The sequence below is a fragment of the Lycorma delicatula genome, chromosome 3 (genome assembly GCF_047948215.1).
Source record: "Lycorma delicatula isolate Av1 chromosome 3, ASM4794821v1, whole genome shotgun sequence".
NCBI lineage: Eukaryota > Metazoa > Arthropoda > Insecta > Hemiptera > Fulgoridae > Lycorma > Lycorma delicatula.
In genome coordinates this window covers 128,631,716-128,655,223 of record NC_134457.1, presented here as the reverse complement: position 1 = coordinate 128,655,223, position 23,508 = coordinate 128,631,716, and the positions used below count along the sequence as shown (strand labels likewise).

Sequence of the window (23,508 nt, the reverse complement as noted above, 5' to 3'; positions counted from 1 at the left end):
TAAACTATGCACATATCTTTATATATATGAAACAAATAAAAGGTTTTACTTACTGGTTAATTTAGTATAACAATGTGAAGAATAAGATTTTGACTGCATTGTTATTCATTTAAATTGGAAAAGCGTGAAATGCAATACTTATAACTCACATTAGAAAAATTTTTATAATTTAATTATTAAAATAGAACTACACTCATAGAGCCAGTTGGATATGATTTTGCCTCCAGTAAGGGAATGAGACAATACATAAAATTACTAACCAATCACAATGTAAAGGTGATGTGATTCCTTACTATAGGAATGGAATAAACTCTTTGAAAAGATAAGGTAATTAGTGGAAAAATGACAGTATAAATTAATTTATTATTAAATGAAATAAACTATAATAGTATGTTTATTCATTCTTAACTAAATATATTGTCATGTAATATTCAGTCCTACAAGTGAATTTTATCTGATATAAAATGTATATGTCTTGTTGAATTATCTATTATCATTTAGTTATGGTACCAGACATGTTTCTAATCAGATAAGGCATAGATGTATTGTAGAAATATTATTGAAATTACCTACTAAAATGTGGAGTTGAAGTGTGGGAGTACAAGAATTTTATTTTAAAACTAATATGACTCAATCTATAAAGAATTAGAAACTATAAAAAACTTCTCTGCTCCTTCCATACTCTGGCTACATTTATACAGTTGCCTCTCAATATGGTTTCCCTGTTAATGCTGGTACTAGAGTACATTGGAAAAAACTTTAGGATTAACTGAAGAAATTGGTCTCTTAAATGGTGAAAAGAAAATTTAAGTTGCTTCAGACATTCAGACACAACAAATATAAGTTCTCCAACTCCCAAACTATAATTCAGGCCACTTCTTCTAATACTTATACAGTTTCATTGGTAGTGCTGTTTGGTCTCTATGTCACTACTATCTCCAGCTGAACATGATATTGATGGAAATAATAGAATTATTTGTTTAGCTACAGCTGGAACAGAGGTGCATTCCTGACAAGGTGGAAACAAATATTGAACATATTGGAAATACATAAAATCATGTAATTATTATATAGTAATAGCTAAGCTGATAAAAAGGACAGAGTTAGCAGCATAAAGACAATTGTATAAGGTAATACTGAATTAAAGTGGTAAGTAATCTGATTCATGACTAAAGTTAACAAGACACAAAACCTTTGATAAACTGCTGCATGTCTTGCACTCTTAGACAATAGATCAAATTTTAAAGACTTGAAAAAAGAGAGAAATTACAACACAAGTTATGTTAAACTTTAATAAAAAATTTTATAAAACTGTCAGTGAACCAAAGTGCATGTGTAACATATAAAATTCAATTCCATTTAAAAATAACTTGGTTTCAGTTGTATTTAAACCTGTGTTTTGTAGCTTGTCAAAATCTGATCATTCACAATGATTACCACTCGCTCATCTAGCAGGTTTCTGATTTCATTTCTTACAAATTTAATTATTTTTTTAAATAATTCACCTAGTAATGCAGTAGTTACATATTGATTATTGTTAATTACTAATTAATTAATCATTTTCAGTAATTTTTTTTTTAATTAGGTAAGTAAGCAGTTGTGTGCAATGACAAATATTGAAAATGTTAAACTAAATTCACTGAAAAGCGCTATGGGAGTAATGCAACATCATGATGCTATCACTGGAACTGAGAAGCAACAAGTTGCTTTTGATTATGCACGTTTACTTGATAATGCAATTTCTGAAACTGAAATTGTTACTGGTACTGCACTAAGGTAAAATAATTTCATTTGTTGTATTTTTTATATGTATTTTTTATCATTTGTTAAGAGAAATGAGTAGGAAATAATTTCCACCTTACAGTAGTAATACATTGATCCGAATGTAGATAAATTATGTGTTAACCAAACTTGCTTTTTTAAGCAACGAGTAATTACAATTTGAAACTAATACTCTTGAAGTTGGTACTTCCACTGTGTTTTAAAAGAAAATCAAGGAATAGTACTGGCACTGAGAAAATAACACTAGCAAAGATTAAGAAAGCTAATATGGAAATGAAGAGGAAATCCAACTTGTTGCAATGATATCTGAGTGGAAGGGATTAAAGCAGTTAGATGAAATGTATACTGTTTAACAGAGTACTGAAGGCTTCATGGAAAGAAAATGTTATGCCAGAGGAGAGAAGAAAAGTGTTATTGTACCATTTTTAAAAAAAACATGATAATGGAAGTGCAGAAGTGTGATGCTTATTTAACAATCTGTAAAAGAATTGGGGAAAGTGTTAAAAGACAGAATCAGGAACAGTTGACAAAGTGAAAAGAACAAATTGACAAAGAACCATATCATTTTTGAAAATATAAATCCACAACTTCATTTTTGTTATAAGAATCCTGATAGGAAATTGATTAGTATTTAGTGGTCCTATTTCTGAGTATACAGAAAATATATGATAGCATTCCAAGAAAATTACTTGGAGACTTTAAAAATAAATTATGGAATAAAAGGTAATATAAATGGCCAAGCCATTCTACTAAAAGTATAAGTTCAGTAAAAATTGAAGTGAGTTTCTTAGAATATTTTGATATTATAAATGGCTTGTGTCAATATTATCACTTCTTTTGTTTGCATTTGTGATGGGTGAAATTTTAAAAGAATAGAAAGCAAGATTAGGGAGAGAGGAGAAAAGTAAAACACGGTTTTTTTTAATTATATTGTTGTATGGAAGAAAGTAAAAATGAATTCAAAGAATTCTTGATGTTTGGGATGAAAGGATTTGCAATCTGATGTTTAAAAGAGAGTAAAAAAAGCAAGAAATTGGTGACAACCCAAAAAGAAAGAATAAAATGGAAGGATAAAACTATAAGACAAAGCTGTTGAATAGGCAAAAATTTCTGAATATTTAGGTAGAGAGCTGACAGGATCGGAAGGGTGGTGAAGTGATGGGAAGGAAGTAAGAAATTTATATCAGAGTTTATGAGGACACTTATGTAATAAAGAAATGTATTAACAACTTACAAAAGATATTCTTCATACCAATTCTAATATACAAGCGCTTGAGTTCCAAAAAGACAAAATATAAATTACAAGCTACAAAAATTAAATTTCTTAGAAACATTTTAAGCAAGACGAAGAGGGATCATATAAGAAATGTAAGTTGTCGTAATTATAAAAAAGTGTTGGATGGAGAGGTTAGAAAGAGAAGTCACAGATATTTTGGAGAAAAGAAAGAACAACACTGAAAAAGTTTGAATAGGAAGAGAAACAGGAAAACACCAAGGAAAGAAGAAGAAAAAATAAAAAAATTATAAAAATAATTGATCACATTCTTTTTATGAGATAATTTCTATACATATTTTAGGAAGTTTTCTCTTTATTTTGCAATATTTTTAACATAGTCCATAATATTTGTAAACTTTGAAGAAATAACTGTTGCTTTTATTGAATACTTTTTTTATGATCTATTACCTGCAAACTTTCTGAGTGGTTTATAAGAGTTATTGTACTATTTCAATTTTAAGTTGATGCTGAATAGGCACCCATTAGGAAATGGGTGCCTACCTAATAATTATTTTTACTTAAAACTAGCCTGTATTATGCAAAGTGAAAAAAAAAATCATATTTTTTTAAAAGGTTATTGAGGTAACTAATTTCTCCCATCATTAGAAAATCTTGTTTTTGCATTTTTTATGTTAACTTTACTAAAAGACTACTTTCACTTAACATTCAATAAATAATTATATGAAAATATATCTATGAATCAGTGGTTCATGTTGTTCATTAAAATCAAACAATGATCCAAAGTTGCAATAATGCTAATAAACACACTTTTTAGCACATGAAAGTTTTGTCATGTTCTTCATGTAACTTTTTATGCTGAATTCAAAACTTTTTCCACCCTCACAGTTTTTGTGATAAAATTTTTGCTGAATTCGGTTCTTGGCTTTCTTCAGCATTGTGATAAGAAACATTATCTAAAATAACGACACTGTTTACTGGCAAGTTAGGCATTAATTTTTCTCTTCTCTACTTTAAAAACATGTTGCAGTTCATATGAGAATGATAATCACCTGAGAAATATTTAACGTTCCATTCTGGCAAGCAGTTGGGAATGAATCCCATTTCACCACTGACATGCATTATTATCCTTTCTCCTTTTTAAACTGGCACAGCAAAACACTCAGACACATTTGAAGGTTGCCATCATTTCTGTTGGCAATGAGAACTTAAAATAAAAATTTCATCGTCTTAGATGATTGGTTTTCCTTCAACTCGATATTCTTCAACTTTATTCAAATACACAAACCATTTATACTGAATATCATGTTTTTCAATAGTAATTGCCCTGTTATTTCTGATTCTCTTTCATTTTAATTCCATGATTTATAAAAGTGTCCGTAAGCTACTCTTTTGCCTATTAAATACGCCATCACTTTTCAGTTTTGTAGTAAGTTTCCTTAGAGGAGGCTAGCAGCCCTCGGTTAAGTAAAATTTTAGCACTTTATGTCGTATAACATTCCATTCAAAACTGTTCATGTTTATAATTTCCTTTTTGTGTTTTATTCCTTTGATAGGAGAACTGAATTTTTTTCCGAAGCTATTTCATTTTATAAACTGTTCTTTTTGAGACTCCTGTGGCACACGCAACATGTTCTACAACTTTTTTGGGGCACTAACAAACATTCCAATTGCACCTTCTCCTGTCATGTAATTAAAAATATTGTGTATAATTATTTCCCTTGGCAATGAATGTCTTTTCCACATAAATTAGAGATAATATGCAAAATAAGAAAATCAATTCACTATCATAAGAATAGAGTCTACAAAAATTTACTAATTTAATGTGAATAAATTACTTTTAAAATTTCACTTCAGACTTCAACTACTTTCAAGAATTGTAATTCAAAGAACACTGTAATCAGACAATAACCTTACTCTTTGGGCATACACAATTAACTAGACAAGATTTAATACATGCTGAGTCTGTGATGGCTGGTACTATACTGACCAACCATGTTAGAAAAATTCATTAAATAAGAGTAACAAAAAAGTGAGAATTTATTTAGAGATTTAAATTTTAAAGTGGAATCTTGGTCTTAACATAACTGTCTGCCAAAAATGATATGATTCATGTTATTGTTTGTAATAATTTAATTTATAATATAAAAAAAAAATATATATATATTTATATATCATATGCAACTGCAAATACAGTATAAATTAGAACAGAATCATTTACAAAAACAAGTTAGTTTCTGAATGAATCAGGAACGGTTTGTATAAATAGAGATTTAATGTTTCATTTGAATGTTTAGAATGACGCATCGTTCGGTTATTATTTACACAAACTTGAATAAAAAGATTTTTCTTATGTATGACTCATTGCCTAGGCTAACGTACGATTGTTTGCCACTTCCAGAACAAAGGGTGAAAAGCATAGCATAAACAGTAGACATCAATCTTATGCTTGTTTGGCTTTGATATTATATACAGTAATAAAATTATAAATAAATATACTTTGGCCTAAACACTAATCAGTAACAACCAATTAGTCTGCATAATATTTCATAACATATCTATATCAGTATTTAATAAAAAAATATATTATTAATTTAATAATATATAAACTGAGGATTAAATAAGTAACTAATAAATATAAGACGTGAATTTGTTCATTGATTGGAATAAACAATAGTCATTCTGTATACATACTGTCTTTAATCAAATAGTATTATAAGCCCGTGCTCATCAGGCAGCAAGATATACAGCTATGCTGTTCATCAGATCTGTGCCAGTTTAGCTTGGACAAGAATTGTTGGACTATATGTTGTAATTTAAAAGCTATTGCGTTATTAATAGGTTTATAGCACAGCTAACTAAATTTTTGTTGCTCTTTGTGTAAATGGGTTAGCAGGGCTACATAATTCATTACATCAAGAAGGAATAGCCAAACCATGATTCCCTTACACTTTGATAGAAACATGTTATACATCTCTCACTAGTTAATTCAGAAATGATTCTTCTACCTCCATTCCATATAAAATCAGGGTTTTTCAAAAACTTTGTTATGGCGATGGATAAAATAAATGGTGCTGGATTTCAATACATGAAAAACGTTTCCCTAATGTTAGTGACACTAAAATTAAGGAAGAAATTTTTGTGGGTCTCCAAATTAGAACTATACTTTGATTAAAGTTGGACAATTTAAAGAACTGTAAGCCAAGTTGAAAAGTTAACATGGAGGTCATTTGAAAGTGACATTTTTGGAAATCATAAATCCCCAGACTTCTTTGACATTATGGGTGAATAATTACAGTCATACAAACATATTGGGTGTAATATGTCCCTAAAAATTCATTTCTACGATTTAGCCAAGAAATTACTTGGAATTCTTTCTGAATAATCTCAACATCGTCAGTGACAAATATGAACCAGCAGATTTCAGTTATTATTTTTAATAATTTAATTTATAATATAAAAAATATATATATATATATTTATATATCATCTGCAACTGCAAATACTGGAAACCAGATACCAGTGACAGTAGAGTACAAGGATACTCTCCACTTTAGACCCTAATAGAGATATTCCAGATGCCAGACATAAAAGGAAGGAACAGACACTACATTTTAGATAAGATAAATAGTACCCTGCCTGCAAGTAAATTCTTACATTGCTTTCAAAGTTTACCTGCATTTCAGTGGTGGGTGGTGGAAAAAACTTATCTACATATTTGAATTCAGTGTGAAAATTTATATCAGGATCACATATTTTGTTCCTTGCCCAAAAAAAAAAAGTTATTTTGTTCTTCAGTGTAATTTATGTTTTGACAAAAGATGAGAATATTTTGACAAAAATGGACTAAAATGTTCTGTTAACTGTAAAAATAAATGCATTCTAAGTTGTGTTTCAAGAGGGTATTGTAACAATCAAAAGCATTAAAGAATTTAGTGGGTTTTTTAATTGGTAAAAGTTTGAATTTTATTGATTTTTTTTTTAGTATTATTTCTTTCAACAAATTATGATCCCTTGATAAATCATTTTATAGTTCTGAAATATTTTGATGTATTTATTTAAGCTTTGCATGAAAAACTGAGCTGATGTCATAAAGATATTTCCTTAACAGTGTCTTATCATAAAGGATTAGTGTCTCAGCAGCTAAAAACAAGAATGATGACAAAAAACATCAAAAAAATAAATAAATACATATTACTGACTGATTTCTCAGAAAATTATTCTTTTACAATTGAACAGGAAGTACTAAGTTACCGCAGCCTAAACAGCAAGAGGCTTTATCCATTTCTTTATTTTTTTTTTACAATAAAGATCATTTAAAACTAGAAATCTATGAAAGAGACTGTTTTATTACACTTTCTAGTTTCCACAGCTAGCCAGCAGGCTGGTCTAGTGGTTAACTCATAATCACAAATCAGCTGGTTTTAAAGTCGAGAGTTCTAAGGTTCAAATCCTAGTAAAGGGAAATGCTTTGATATGGATTTGAATACTAGATCGTGGATAACGGTGTTCTTTGTTGGTTGGGTTTTAATTAACCACACATCTCAGGAACAGTCGGTCTGAGATTGTACAAGACTCTATGCTTCATGTACATCTATACATATCATCCTCATTCATCCTCTGAATTAATAAACTTACAGTGGTTACAGAGGCTAAACAGAAAAAGAAAAGTTTCTACAGGTTTCTAGAAATAACATACAGTATAAAATAGCATCAGTTCACACATCTCAGCAACACTTGATTGCAGATAAATAAATATTATTCTCATCAATGAATAATAGTGTACATCACATCAGGAATGGATACTTACAGCTGATAGTTTCGTTGATTTCACAACAAAATACATGAAACTGCATTATCATTAAATCTCTTCTCAGAATTGTTCAAAAAGAAAAAATAATTTTCAGATACTAATAGAATTTTTTCTGTTGTTACAGGAAATTAATTGAAAAACAGCAAGAAGCTCCAAAGGTGACAAAACAAACATTTGCTATAGAAACCTGCCCATTACTAAACATAAGCCAGTGTGAAATAACGGATACTTATGATTCATTTGTAGTAACACTGTATAATCCTCTAAGTTATCCTGTAACTAAGAATGTAAGAATTCCTGTACCTGGGTCTAAACCAAATTACATAATTTTGTGCCCTATGGGTAAGTTTTTCGTTTCTTTTGTAATAATCATCTTTCCACAAAAATAATTTACTTTTTATATGTAGATCAGTGTGTCTGTATGCTTTTATACTGATGTTTGCTTTACAAATCACTAATTTGAATGATTCTACTTATTTATTTATTTATTTATTTTTTTTATGGTTTTAGGTGTAGATTTATATATGAGTACAAAAAATATTACTGTATTTTTTTTTTTGTAAAGTTATTTTAATTCTGTGAATAAATCACAGACTGCAAGAGATTGATTGCTATGTGGTTCTTACACTGAAATTTTACTATTTCGTACAATGAAATTATGTTTAGAAAATAGATTGCATTATATTTAGCATAATTTAATTAGATTAATTTTGTATAAAGATATTAAATTCAGTTGGGTTAACTATTCTCAGTGTACCAATAGTTTAATAGAGATTTTATAAACTATAGTTTTATAGGCAAGTAATATATTTTTAAAGGTAAGTTACTACAGTTTTATTTATATGCTTCAAAATTGTTAGTTTATCAGTGTTGTTTTTTTATTTGTTTTTATTTTTTACTGTACAGTCTTGGATATTTTTCTTGTAGTTTTGGAGATTAACAAGAATTCTTTTTTCATGTAAATCTTGGTAATCTTGTATTATTTTTTTTTGTCTTCAGTCATTTGACTGGTTTGATGCAGTTCTCCAAGAGTCCCTATCTAGTCCTAGTTGTTTCATTTTGGTATACCTCCTACATCCTAGATCCCTAACAATTTGTTATACATATTCCAAACGTTGTCTGCCTACACAATTTTTTCCTTCTACCTGTTCCTCCAATATTAAAGTGACTATTTTAGGATGCCTTAATATATGGCCCATAAGTCTGTCTCTTCTTGTAACTATATTTTTCAAAATGCTTCTTTCTTCATCAATTTGCCACAACATCTTTTCATTTGTCACTTTATCCACCCATCTGATTTCTAACATTCTCCTATAGCACCACATTTTAAAAGTTTCTAATCCTTTCTTCTCAGGTACTCTGATCATCCAGGTTTCACTTCCATATAAAGATACGATCCAAAAATATTCTTTCAAAAATGTTTTCCTGACTTTTAAATTAATTTTTGATGTAAACAAATTATATTTCTGACTGAAAGCTCGTTTCACCTGTGCTATTCAGCATTTTATATCGCTTCTGCTTCATCCATCTTTAGTAATTCTACTTCCCAAATAACAAAATTCTTCTATCTCCACAATCTTTTCTTTTCCTATTTTAAATTCAGTGGTCAATCTTTATTATTTTTACTACATTTCATTACTTTCTTTTTGTTCTTGTTTATTTTCATGTGGTAGTTCTTGTGTAGGACTTCATCCATGCCATTCATTGTTTCTTCTAATTCTTTTTTATTCTCAGCTAGAATTACTATATCAGTAGTAAATCGTATCATCTTTATCTTTTTACTTTGTACTGTTACTTTGGATCTAAATTGCTCTTTAACATCATTAACTGCTAGTCTACGTAAATTTTAAAAAGTAACAGGGATTGGGAACATCCTTGTGGAACTCCCTTTTTATTACAGCTTCTGTCTTATGTTCTTCAATTATTACTTTTGCTGTTTGGTTCCTATAAATGTTAGCAACTGTTCTTCTATCTCTGTATTTGAACCCTAATTTTTTTAAAATGCTGAACATTTTATTCCAATCTACATTATCAAATGCCTTTTCTAGGTCTTTAAAAGCCAAGTATGTTGGTTTGTTTTTCTTTAATCTTCCTTCTACTATTAATCTAAGCGCTAAAATTGCTTCCCTTGTCCCTATACTTTTCCTGCAACCAAATTGGTTTTCTCCTAACACTTCTTCCACTACTCTCAATTATTCTGTACAGAGTTCTAGTTAAGATTTTTGATGTATGACTATTTAAGCTAATTGTTCTGTATTCTTCACATTTATCTGCTCCTGCTTTCTTTGGTATCATGACTATAACACTCTTTTTAAGTCAGACAGAACTTTCCCATTTTTGTAAATATTACACACGTAATATTTACGTGTATACGTATTTACGTATAATCTATTAATCGCTTTCTCACCTGCACTACGCCGTAATTCTACAGATATTTCATATATTCCAGGAAGCTTTCTGCCATTCAAATCTTTTAATGCTCTCTTAAATTAAGATTTCAGTATTGCTTCTCCCCTTTCATCCTCTTCGACTTCCTCTTCTTCCTCTATAACACCATTTTCTAATTCATTTCCTCCATATAACTCTTCAATATATTCCACCCATCTATCAACCTTTCCTTTCATATTATAAATCGGTGCACCATCTTTGTTTAACACATTATCAGATTTTAATTTATGTACCACAAAATTTTCCTTAAGTTTCCTGTATTCTCCATCTAGTTTACCAATGTTCATTTCTCTTTCCACTTCTGAACACTTTTCTTTAATCCAACTTTCTTTCACTAATTTGCACATCCTGTTTGTACTGTTTCTTAATTGTCAATTTCATTTTTCCATGTGTATATTCTTCTATTATGATTTTTAAACTGGGTGTTGGCAGTTACTAAATTATTCTTCGTACAAAACTCTATAAGTCTGTCCCCTCTTTCACTCCTTTTCCCCAGCCCATATTCACCCACAATATTTCCTTTCTTTACCTTTTCTAATGCTCGCATTCCAATCTCCAACTATTATTAAATTTTCATCCCCCTTTTATATGTTTCTTTGTATACAAACTCTACCTCATCATTATCATCATGCGTACTTGTAGGCATATAGTTGTTAACAGTCGTTGTCACCTTGGGTTTTGATTTTATCTTTATTACAGTGATTCTGTCGATATGCATTTTGAAATACTTTACTCTCTTCCCTATCTTCTTGTTCGCTATGAAACATACTCCTGCCTGCCCTTTATTTGAAGCTGTGCTAATTATTATAAAATCACCTGACCAAAAGTTGTTTTCCTCTTCCCACTGAACCTCACTAATTCCTACTCCATCTACATTTAATCTATTCATTTCCCTCTTTAAATTTTTTAACCTACCAACCTTTTTTAGACTTTTAACATTCCATTCTCCGACTCATAAAATGTTAATTTTTTTAATTTTCTGATGACCCCTTCCTTAGTTGTCCCCCACCTGGAGATCCGAACGAGGGACTAGTTCAAATATTTAACGTGGGACTTCCAGAATATTTTACCAAGGAAGGTGCCTCCATCTTTGTTATATGAAAATGCAGAGATTTACATTTTCTTGGAAAAAAGCAGCTGTAGTTTTCCATTGCTTTCAGCTGCGCAGTACTCAGAAGATTGAATGATGTTGATATGGTCGTTTAAGTCCTCCTGACCTACGCCCTTAACACTGAAAGAGCTGCTGCCCTCTTTTAGGAACCATTCTGGCTCTCAATAGATACCTCTCTGATATGGTTGCACCTTCTGTCCAGCTACTCTGTATCACTAAGCACTCAAGCCCCTCAGTATCTCATGATTCATAGAGGAAGTACCTTGTGTTATAGTTATTTTATGTCTTTTAGCACTATGTATTTTCTGATTTGTTTTTTTATCTTTTCTATATTCTATATAGCAAGTTGCCTATAAGTATGAGTAGTTAGTGATTCAGTACTATATATTTTATTACTTTTTTTCAGTATAATTGTTATTAAACCAAAGTTTGCACATTAAGCAATGCAACATTCACAAAAATTATATTTTAATGCTAAATTAAGATGTCTAAATGTTGTTTAGATTTGAAGACAATTATTTAAGTTCTTGAGAATATTTTACATTAATTTTAAAAGTTAACTTATTTTCTTTTAGGTTTGGCGAGTGATTAATAATAATGCCATTAATTCTACTTATGAGGAAATCCATATGATCAGTTTCAAAAAGTTGCTTTTAAAAAATAGTTCAATATATTTTTATTTTTAATTATATTAAAAATTTGTTATCACATTTCATTATGTGATCAAAGAACAAAAAGGTTTTGCAGAAAATCTAAGTAATTCCAAATAAAAACAAAAACGTATTAACAAGGTGATAATAAAAAATAACAAGAATATTTTTACTATGACTTTACTATGACCTTTTCAACTGAGGTTGTGTTTTTCTCGTGTCATGGTAACTCTGTCTAATGAATATCAATAGTTTCAGCTGTAGTAGAAGCATAATTCAAATTTGACAGCCAAGTACGTAGGCCATACTTATTACAGATGGTATTTTATTTTGTTTGAAAATTATAGAACAAAGGATTTGCATTAAATTTTTAACTAATTCTTTTGTTACAAAAAGCTTGCAGAGTCCAGTTTGATTGAACGTTAAGGTTTGCCTTACTGTTTTTTCGGCTTACAATGGCATTATTCATTATGAATATTTGTGTGTGTGTGTGTGTGTGTGTGTGTGTGTGTGTGTGTGTGTGTGTGTGTGTGTGTGTGTGTGTGTGTGTGCGTGTGTGTGTGTGTGTGTTTGTGTGCGTGTGTGTGTGTGCGTGTGCGTGTGCGTGTGTGTGTGTGTGTGTGTGTGTGTGTGTGTGTGTGTGTGTGTGTGTAGGGAGGGGTATAAAGGTTGTATGGTCAACAAACTACTACTTACTAGTTTTGGACCATTTATATGAGCCAATCTGGAAAAAATGACCCCAGTGTAATAAACAATTCTTGAGTTTGCATCACCTATTAATGCATGATTATTTTGGAAAAAACAACATCATATTGATGTTAGCCTCCAAATTACACGTACATTGTGCTTGTGACTTTTTCTTATTCCCACTGATTAAGAAAACATTAAAAGAAAAACAGTTTGCAACGATAGGTAAAATAAAGAAAAAATAGCTAAGCAAACTTAAGGCTATATCAAAAATGCTTTCCATAAATGTTTTGAGGATTGGAAGAAAATGCACTGGCATAAGTGTTGCTGATTGATTCCATTGAAGGGGGCAATATCAGTATAGAACAATAAATAAATTCTGTTTACAAAAATTAAAATTCTTGTTATTTTTTTTATCATACCTCTTATATATATATATATATATATATATATATGTATATGAAATATTTACAGTACATGAGTCAGGTTTCTAAAACCAAAATTTACTTTAGAAGTTGAAATTAATGCTAATTAAATTAAAATATAATTTAGGATTTAGAAATGATTTTCAGTAGGATTTTTTTTCTATTTCAGTTAAATTTGTAAGAATATAATGTGCCTGTAACATTTTATTTCTTTGTACTTACTACTAATTTATTTACTTTAATGTGCCTACAAATATATATATATATATGCACATTTATACAAATATTACATTATTATCTATGTTATGGCTGAACTAATCAGTTTACAGACCCTGTAATCATGGTAATTTTTTTATAAATGTGTTTATTTATGAAATAAACTGAGAATAAGCATACAAATTTGATATTGTATATGAATTTAATTCTGTCAACAGGAAAAGAACAAGTTTCCCAGGTAGTTCCTGTACCTGAGGCTGTACAAAATATACCAGGAAGATTTAGTGAAGCACAGTTTGAGCTTGTATTTAGGGCAAATAACTTACCTCCTCTTGGATTTCGTTCGTATTATATTTATGTATCTAATAATGTTTCTATGAATAGATCTTACATGTCTCATTCATTAGAAGAAAAAAAAATAAAAATTGGAAACCCGGTAAGACTTATTCTTTAAATTATGTATTTCTTATTGTTATCTGTGTGTATTTTAATACAGCGATTGATTACGAGTGAAGTATGTGGTACAATATAGACAATGGTTGATGACTCCAAAAATGGAACGTTCAGCTACTGATATGGAACAGTGACCTTGGTTACTTCTTACCCAAATCTTTGCCAGTAAGATAAAAATGTTGTGTTTGGATTTAGTATTTTGTTTTTTTTTTTAATATTTTTATGTTTTTATCACTACAGAATATAAACAGGATTTCAATTCCTTTTAGTTTCAATTTTTTGTGGCTCAAGAAGAGCTAAATTAACTTTAATAAAACTTACAGATATGCCTTCATCTTGGTTAAGATTAAAAAAGTGATTATGACATCTGTCTATTGTTTAATATCTACAAGTGATAGATTATCATATGATAAAAAAAATTATTTACTCTTTAATTTTAACATAGAAATATTTCCTGAAAAATAAATTTATAGAATCTAAAGAATACTTTTTTTACCCTCTTAAAAGAACTGTTTTTCTCAGAATTTTTGGGTGCAACCAAGCAATAATAATAATCATTTCAAAGAATTTTTCAAAAGAAGTGTGGTATTTCCATAGTACCAAAGTACAAAGTATGATATTTCTATTGTGTTCTTATTTATTCTCATGCGCTTCTAAATGGTGATCTACAGCTTATTGCAGTACAACTTATATAGCTCTTACTGTGAAGCTTCGTTTTTAAATTATGTTGAGCCGACCTTATAGAATAAGTACAAACAAGTTAAAATATAAAATTAAATAAATAAAATACAAAAAATAAAAAATTCTGAAATTTCCGATGGTTTTTTTTTAATACGAATACAAGTAATCTCATTAGATGTTATTTCATATGTCAGAATATACTTAATCTCACTCTCACTATACTTAATATACTTAATCTCACATTGTGACATAAAAGTTATTTTATTGTTTTCACATTATTGTGATGCAATATTATCATTTTTATTGAAAACATTGGTAATGTTATTAATTTTTTATTCAAACTATAATTACATGTATACTTTCTTTTCAGAATCGTTTAAGTTTTATGGTTAATAACGATGAAAATACTTTAATTCTCACTATAAATAAGACAACTCAGTTTCATTTAAACCAGAATTTTTACTACTATAAAGGAGCTGTTGGAAATAATGAAATTTTTGCTAATCGTTCTTCAGGGGCATATATTTTTAGACCAAATGGCTCAGAACCAGTTGGAAGTGCAGTTAAAATGACAACATATAAAGGTGGACTACTGTTCAATAATTTTTAATTTTTAATTTTATTTAATCATGATTAATCACAGATTAAGATTAAATGTTTTATTGAAATAAGTAAAAAGTGGTACATGAAAAAAGATGAATTAAAAGAATGTGTTTATATTTTTAATAACATACATCTTTTCTTCTGCACTGAATAATTATTTACTCTGTGGTTACGGTTATAAATGTCCTGCTACATAGAGGAAAATGTTCAGTAAAAGCACAGAGAGATTTATTTATGCAACTCAATGGAATCTATAAGTTTAATTTAGCATTAGAATACATAATTGCTGATCTCTATGACATGAATGGTAGCATCTCTGCCTTTCACCCAGCAGATTCTAGGTTTTAATTCTAGTCAGGTTTGGCATTTTTTCATGTACTAAAAAATCCATCTCTCATTAGTAGATGCAACTGAATGGTTAGCCTGTAGTGCTTGAAAAAGGAAATAAATGATAATATTCATATAGTTTCTATACCTGGAAGGTTTTGCTGTTCAAATTTAATCTTCAGATTCTTAGAACTCACCTGCTCTGAAATTCCTAAGTTTAAAAATATAAAAATTATGGTTAAACATTTTTTTTTGTACAGGACCTATTACAACGAAAAATAAATACTTTACTCAGATTATACAATAATTATTTATTTTAGATTATTTTGGGAATATACATTTGCTATTCTATGAATAACAAAAAAGATGTTCCTTGGAAGGATTAAGGGAAACTATGATCAGAGGAGCTTTACTTTGTATAAAATTATACAAAGTCTTTTAGATTTTTAGATAATTTATTTAATTGAAACTTTTTTTTGGAGTCGGGTTAAGTTCTGCCAGCCACTGTCTGCCCGAACAGAAGGTAGTTTTGGGCACTCACTAACTAAAACTCCTCCCTATTAATACGCATCCCCTTATATCTGCCTTTTAGCAGATGGTTGAAACATAAAAGGGCCTTATCGCACATGCATTTGAAAATACACCACTTTACACTGGTTTGCATTTGCATGACAAGCTTCAATCACCTAAAGACTGAAATCTCCATTAAACCCTTAAAAAATACTCTTTAACTAGTATTTGAACATATATTATTTTGTAGATACATATAACTTTCCTGGAGTTAGTTTCTAGAAAAATTTACATTTAATGTTTAAAGTAGCATCTGGGTAATTATTACTTAAGTTAATCCTGTTTTTAAGTTAATTTTAACTTTTTACCTTTTTTTTGAAGAAAAATATGGCACCACTTTTAGTCGAACAGTGTGATTGGGGAGCTGTAATTAAATTTCCTTCATATTTTGAGGTATGAGGAGTATGAAAATATCATTCACTTAAAATGTAATTTCTTATGTAAAAGTAATCACATATATATATATATATATATATATATATATATATATATATATATGTGTGTGTGTGCTCAAGAGTTTTTTTAAAGATAACAATAAACTGGTTAATGGACTGTAATGTGAAATATAGTTACAGTTATGTATGTGTATATATATAAATATATATCTGTTACTCAGGTCCGCTATATCAGTCTTGTAACAATATCTTATATACATTAAATGTTATTTATGTATTTGATATGCAGATTTTTTTAACAAACATTACATGTATTATTTTACATGTATTATCCATCCCGTCAGCTCTCTCTATGCTTGCCTGACTGTCTAGCCAGGGAGCTCCGCCCCAGGACCTCCGATGCATTTGTTATCCTTAAGATTGTGAAAATATTAGCTATTACTCAGATATTCATTAAATAAAAAAAAAATGAATCATTTTACTTCATTGTATTTCTGTTGCCATGGTGACAGAAATATAATGGTGTAAAAGGATTAGTTCTTGTTTCTTTGATTAATATCGTAACCTCCAATGTGGCAAGGCTTCACTTTATGATTTAAAACCTACCCTAGAATGACATGAATTTATCCTGAAAATTTGAAAGCAATCTGCTGGTTCTTGAGTGATGTTGCAAACAGACAGACCCAAACTTTCACATTTATATATAACATATGCATGATGATTCAGTAAGATAACAAACTTTCAGGATGTTCTATACTGATGAAAAAAGAATAGAAAGTTAATACGAACAGGTTTGAAAAAGCTTCGTTAGAAAGTCTTGCCTGGTGAAAGACCGCCCTGATTTCTTGATATTTGCCACTTCTGTAAAATTAAGCCTGATTGTAATTCTTCGGACTCAAATTCAAGGCTAAATGTAGTGGTTTTCTATGAAATTTGACCTGCCAAATTGAAGAAACTAGGTCCCAGAACTGTATTTTTAGTAATTTTTGAGAAATCCTGGATAAAATCCAAAAGATTTGGGTTGAAAAACACACTATTTAATGTTTGGTGAAAAATAATTTTGTTAATTGGTAATAAACAAAAAGTTTCAAACAAAACTTAATTTGATTCTGAGTAAAATGATTCTAATAAAATTCACAGAATTAAATAAAAATGTACGAATTTTGAAATTTATTAAAAACATAACATATGTTTTTAATTTTAGTTAAAATGTGGCGCATTTTAACTAAGTATTAAATGAAGCAATATTTTCACTATTACTAATAAAATAACTAAATGTTTGTAGTTATTACTACAAAAGCTTTTACAAGATTTCTCTTTAAATCACTCTTAAGATGATAAAAATGGAAAAATTAGTTTTATGTTTCTAATTTATTATTTGAAAATGTTAAACAGAAGTATCATGCAATAGAAGAACCTTCAGATGGTCATTAGTACATTCTTGTTACAAATCAAATTTATAATTAAATTTGTAAATTTGAACAAAATGTTTTCTTCAACCCTTAAACACAAATGGTACAAAAGAAGAACTTAAAAATTCAGTATTCAACAACTACATAGTAGTTGTTTACATCATTTCACAAAATCTCATGGATTATTTTTACTACAAAGAGTGGAAAAGTTACTTAATGTAAGTTAACTTACCCTCTTTGTTATTTTATTCAATTCAAATGCTGGATTATGGTACCTTTAGGCATTTAAAGGTTTTAATTACAATAATGGGATAAGTGATTACAATACCCAATAAATAGATTATTTAACTTAAATAGATTTCTTGCTGGCACTAACACTTTTCATTTTTATTAATCTAGGTCCGCTCGTGGATGAAATACATCAGACATTTTCTGACTGGGTTACTCAGATAATTCGTGTGTATAAAAATGAAGGTCATGTTGAATTCAACTGGATAATTGGTCCAATACCAATAGGGTAATTTATTTTAATTAGGTTCAAACTATTTTATCATAGGAAGCAAACATTAAGAACATAAAGAAAATGAAAACAGAATATGTTTTTTGATTTCCACAAAATTTATTTATTCTAAAAAATAGAATAATCTAGATATACTGTATGTAACATTTGAGAAAGTTACTGTGAACCAAAATGGCTGTCATTTTTTAAATAAATTTTGTGAAAAACAAAAACATATTTTGTTTTTTTTTGTTATGATGTATTATCATCAAGTATGGGTTTAATCCATCATTTAAACATGAAGACATTACAGGCTACTATTTTTGGAAACAGCAGAATGTTCCAGTTAGGATGGTATAAGATACACAACAGCCGTAACTCTATGTCTTTAAAAATGCAGATGGTATTCAGCTTGGCTGGTAATTGTAGCCAGGGAATGACTGTATAATTATCATTACTCTTAGAGAAAATAGCTCAAAATGGTGCCATCTATACTTCAGATGTAGTACTATATTCATAAGAACGAGTGGAACATAAAGTATTCCATGTGTAAAGTATAAATCTTAAATAATTTGTGTTTCCTTTCTGTGGGCAACAACCTTAAATATTGCCTCAAATCATTATGAGAGAGTTGTGTCTATGTATATTGCATATAAGTAATTATATCTTAATGTGATTCAAACACACAGACACATATATATATATATATATATATAACATGAGAGTGTAAGTCAATTATTATCTGCAATGAATTTACATTTGCTTCTTTGTTGGTAGCACTGCCATTTTCAAACACAGATTCTATGCGTTGTTTCTGACGTAACACTCCTATATAGATTTGAAGTTTGAAAGTCAGTACTATTTTAACAATCATGACTGCTCCATATTTTGTTTGTACCAAAGAAGAGCAGCATTTAATAATCAGATCTCTTGTGATCTAAAGGTGTACAAGAAAAATTAAAAAATCAATTATATTATTAATTTGGAAAATTTATGATAGCAGTTTTTATGGTTTTACAAGGCCCAGTACTGTAACATTATAAAGAAATCCTTTGGCCAATATCAGTTTAAAGAAACAGAGCTGAGATGTCCTAATAATCATTATTGTAATCTATCAGTTACAGTTTAAAAAGTCTACTTTTTAATGATAGTGACAAATATGGTTGAGGATCATAGTATATGTCTAGAACTACTTGAGTGAAATTATTCATTCTATTCCTTTCCTTAATGTTATGATTTGTACATTAAAACCCAAGTGCTGTTTGTGTACTTTTTTAAAAATCATAAAAATCAAACTTATTTAGGGAATATTTAGTTCATAACAGCATTTCTCATTAAAAATACTTAGAAAATTTATAAGTAAAGAGTGTTTTGATATTTTTGTAATTAATTAATTAATTTAATTCTACCCGTTTTATTTTTATAATTTTATTTCTTCTTGTGTTTCTTCTATATTTAAAAGAACATTTTTTTTTGTTCTCTGTATGTAAACAGTAACTCACAATATTTAGTAAAAAATTTATTTATTTTTTAGTGAAAAATAATGAAGTCTTTAAAAGTGACGAGTTCATCTTGTTGCAAAAATCAATGCCTGCAATTTCTTAAGATTTTTAAGTAGCATTTAAATAATGAATTAAAAATATTAAATTAAAAAAGGACTGAGAAATTACTGAAACAGATTGTCAAAATCTAAGGAAATAAATTACATAATAATAGACACTACTTTAAAATGTTTACCTTAAGTAATACAATAAAACAAATTGAAAATAATCACTGGACATTCAAATGGTAGAGAGATGGTAACAAAAGGATCCCAACAAAGTGACTCTTAACATAACTGAGTGAAATTTATAGTAGTAGTAGTAGTAGTAGTAGTAGTAGTAGTAGTAGTAGTAGTAGTAGTAGTATACAATCACCAATAAAATCTTTCCAATTTTGATTACTAGTTCACAAATAATAGTATTATTTCACATTAGGTGTGTTAACTATACAATTAACTAGGCCATATTTTAACTATAATTGATTTAAATGTTTGTTTCAGTGATGGCATTGGAAAAGAAATAATTTCTCGTTATACAACTACAACTGTAAATTCTAAACATGTTTTCTATACTGATTCAAATGGTCGAGAAATGATGGAACGTATTAGAAATTACCGTCCAACATGGGGTTTAGTATTAGAAGAACCTATTGCTGGAAACTATTATCCAGTTACTAGTAAAATTACAATAAAAGATGATTTAATTCAATTATCTGTGTTAACTGATCGTGCTCAAGGAGGAAGCAGCCTAATTGATGGTCAGATTGAATTAATGGTAGGATGCACACACCAGTTTATTATTGTGTAATTATAACATCTAATAAAGAAATTTTAAAAATTGTAATACATATAAGAAAAAAATAATATGAGTATTAGAACTAAAAATTAAGTATAATAAGGTTTTAAAGGGTTTAAGGATTAATAAAGGTTTAAAGCATAAGAATAAAAAGCATAATTTACTGTTTCAATGATAAATACAGTGAGACAATGAGTAATTTTAGATACGGTATCTTTTAGATGGAGCCATATGAGGATTAATTCTGTTTTATTCCCTGCCAAATTAGTGGCCTGTTCTAAACAGCAAGCAACATAGTACATTGGAAACATGATCCATTATCATTCATCATCAAACATAGTTTATAATAACATCTAAAAGTTACTTAGATTTGTTTTATTTACTTCAGTACTCCAAAGTAAAATGAATTCAGCTATTTTACAACTAATTGCTGCCATATTGCTACTTTTTGCAATAACCTTGTTTGTTTATTGTCAGATTTTTAAAACTAAGGTGTCATTTTGTTTGTGTGAGGTGTATCACTACAGTAAAACTGAAAATGAAACAACTTGTAAAAACAAAAGGTATGTTGTTTTTATAACATAACATCTTGTTGTTTCAACAGGTATGATATACTAAGATATATTACAGTTTTATGTAATACTTCTAATTATTATTTTTGTAGATTCATAGAAGACTTCTTCATGATGATGCATTTGGTGTTGGTGAAGCTTTAAATGAGACAGCTTTTGGTAAAGGTTTAGTCGTTAGAGGTACTCATTATTTAACTGCTGGAAGTGTAAAGAATCAGAATGCATATGAAAGATTACTTGCTCAACAAAAGCTTCTAGATATTTGGACATTCTTTACTCCAACACCATCAATTTCATTTGATGAATATAAAAACACATACAATATGGAAGTAAGTTGCTATTTTTATTATTATTGTTATTATTATCATAATACATCTTATCACTGTATTTGAACAGGTAAATGATTAGTAAAGTTAAAACGTATTATCATGCATGTTAAAGTTTTAAACTTATATACATTACAGTTCAAAAATATTCATATAACTTTTTCACACTGTTTCACTATGTTTTCATTTGCATATGATTTTTAATCAAGATAAATATTTTATAAATTACACTAAAAGTAGAAACTCATGTGTAACAAGTAGACAATTCAGGTGAACTTTATAAGTGAATAAGAGAAGCAAATCAGTATCATTCTAAACCAGATTGTTTTGAGCTTTACAGCAGTGTCTTTTTTTCTCATTGCAGAAATAGTATCAATAAATTGTAATATACTCTTTATGAATTTTATACTACACTTCTCACATTCTGTGCTTCACCCAAATATATTTCTTGAATGATTTTGCTTAGACACCAACTATGGTTCCCTTGAGATACCATACAAGAAGTGCAAGACATAACCTTTTGATGGTAGGACCACTTCACACTTCAGAATCCACTCCAAAACAGTGAAGATATTTTTAAGAAAAATGAATTGTTTCAAAATATTGCCTAATTAGATTATCATTTTAAATTATTCCTTAATTTAATTTTCATCTGAAAATTGCAACAAATAATTATCTAATACAGAACAATTAATAGAATACTAATATACATTTAATGTTTGTATTTTTTTTTTTTTACTAAAAAATAGAACTTAAGAAAATTTTCTTTACTGTCATTAAAAAAAATCTGTCAAAAAATATTGATTTTTTGCAGCTTTGTACAACATAACTCAGAACTTAGGTAGATTTTCATATATGCTGCAAACACATTTTTCAAGAAACTAAGAAAAATTAGTCAATTACATCTAAAATTAAATTTTAATAATTTTATGAGCATGAATATACTTTGGACTTAGTGCTCCATATGGCCATGATAAAAAGTCCCTCCAAGTAAACATATCAGCATCATCTAGATCACTTCTGTTTTGTTTTTCTACATAAATTATTAATTAAAAATCATCTTCACTAAAAATATTTGGAATCAACCACATCATTTAATATTCTTCTACTCTGGTCAAGAATTTTGGAAGAATTTGGCTCGCTGTTTTAGGTTATGTAATACAGTGCAGCACAAAAAAAAATACATAAAATTTTAAAAAATGCATATAAATTACCACTTATATGCAAATAAAAATACTTTTTGAGTCTACTTATAGAAAGTAAGTTTTTAAAGCAAACCTTGTAGGTAATTCTAAACTTTTAGCTGCAGTGCATAACAGAGTTATTCAATAATTGAAAAATACTTTATACAGTTGTTCTAATAGTAACAATACACCTATATAAATACAAATATATATTGAGGAATTGAATTTCATGCAATGTGAGTAATGTTTTTTTGTAAAGGTTGGTAGTCCTGCTGAATGTAGGTTTTCCTCTAGCCAGTCAAGCTGATGATCTTGAGATGATAAGATCTGTCTGGTTTTTGTTGTTCATTGTGTGTTTTTTGCCTTTGAACAATTGAGACCATGTCTTTCCTTATGCATTCTGAATGGTGTTAATTTTAGAATAGTGAATATTTCATGTTGAATATGCCTTCCGTTAGCATGGTGAGTACACACAGACAGTGAAAGACTAGTTTTCTGTTATATTTCCAGGTACACTAGTTTCTAATTGATGTAGTGTAAAAGCCCTAATTGAGAAATTTAGGGATCAGTAAAGGACTATGAATGTAGTGGTAAAACATAAAGAAAAACAATAATATATGTATATCAGCTGCTATGCAACATAGCCAAACAAGTCTGTGAGAAAGTTAGTCCATCAGAAAAACATCAGTGTTGCAACTGCACCAAGGCAGTTTATAAGAAACTCAGTCTCATTCCATATAAAATGAAAGCAGTTCAAAAGTTATTAGCTAAGTTATTGGAAATT

At 28.8% G+C, this 23,508-nt stretch overlaps 1 protein-coding gene across 3 annotated transcripts in view; it reads left to right on the top strand.

Annotated features, from left to right (window-relative positions):
• The window catches only part of LManII (Lysosomal alpha-mannosidase II), a 93,552-nt gene that overhangs the window by 59,924 nt on the left and 10,120 nt on the right, over positions 1-23,508 (top strand). For all 3 annotated transcript variants that reach the window (XM_075360557.1, XM_075360560.1, XM_075360559.1), the window contains exons 9-15: positions 1,586-1,776; positions 7,954-8,171; positions 13,585-13,802; positions 14,871-15,084; positions 18,207-18,324; positions 20,348-20,621; positions 21,307-21,543. In XM_075360557.1, the coding sequence (XP_075216672.1) occupies positions 1,586-1,776; positions 7,954-8,171; positions 13,585-13,802; positions 14,871-15,084; positions 18,207-18,324; positions 20,348-20,621; positions 21,307-21,543 (1,470 nt within the window). The remainder of the gene's footprint in view (positions 1-1,585; positions 1,777-7,953; positions 8,172-13,584; positions 13,803-14,870; positions 15,085-18,206; positions 18,325-20,347; positions 20,622-21,306; positions 21,544-23,508) is intronic.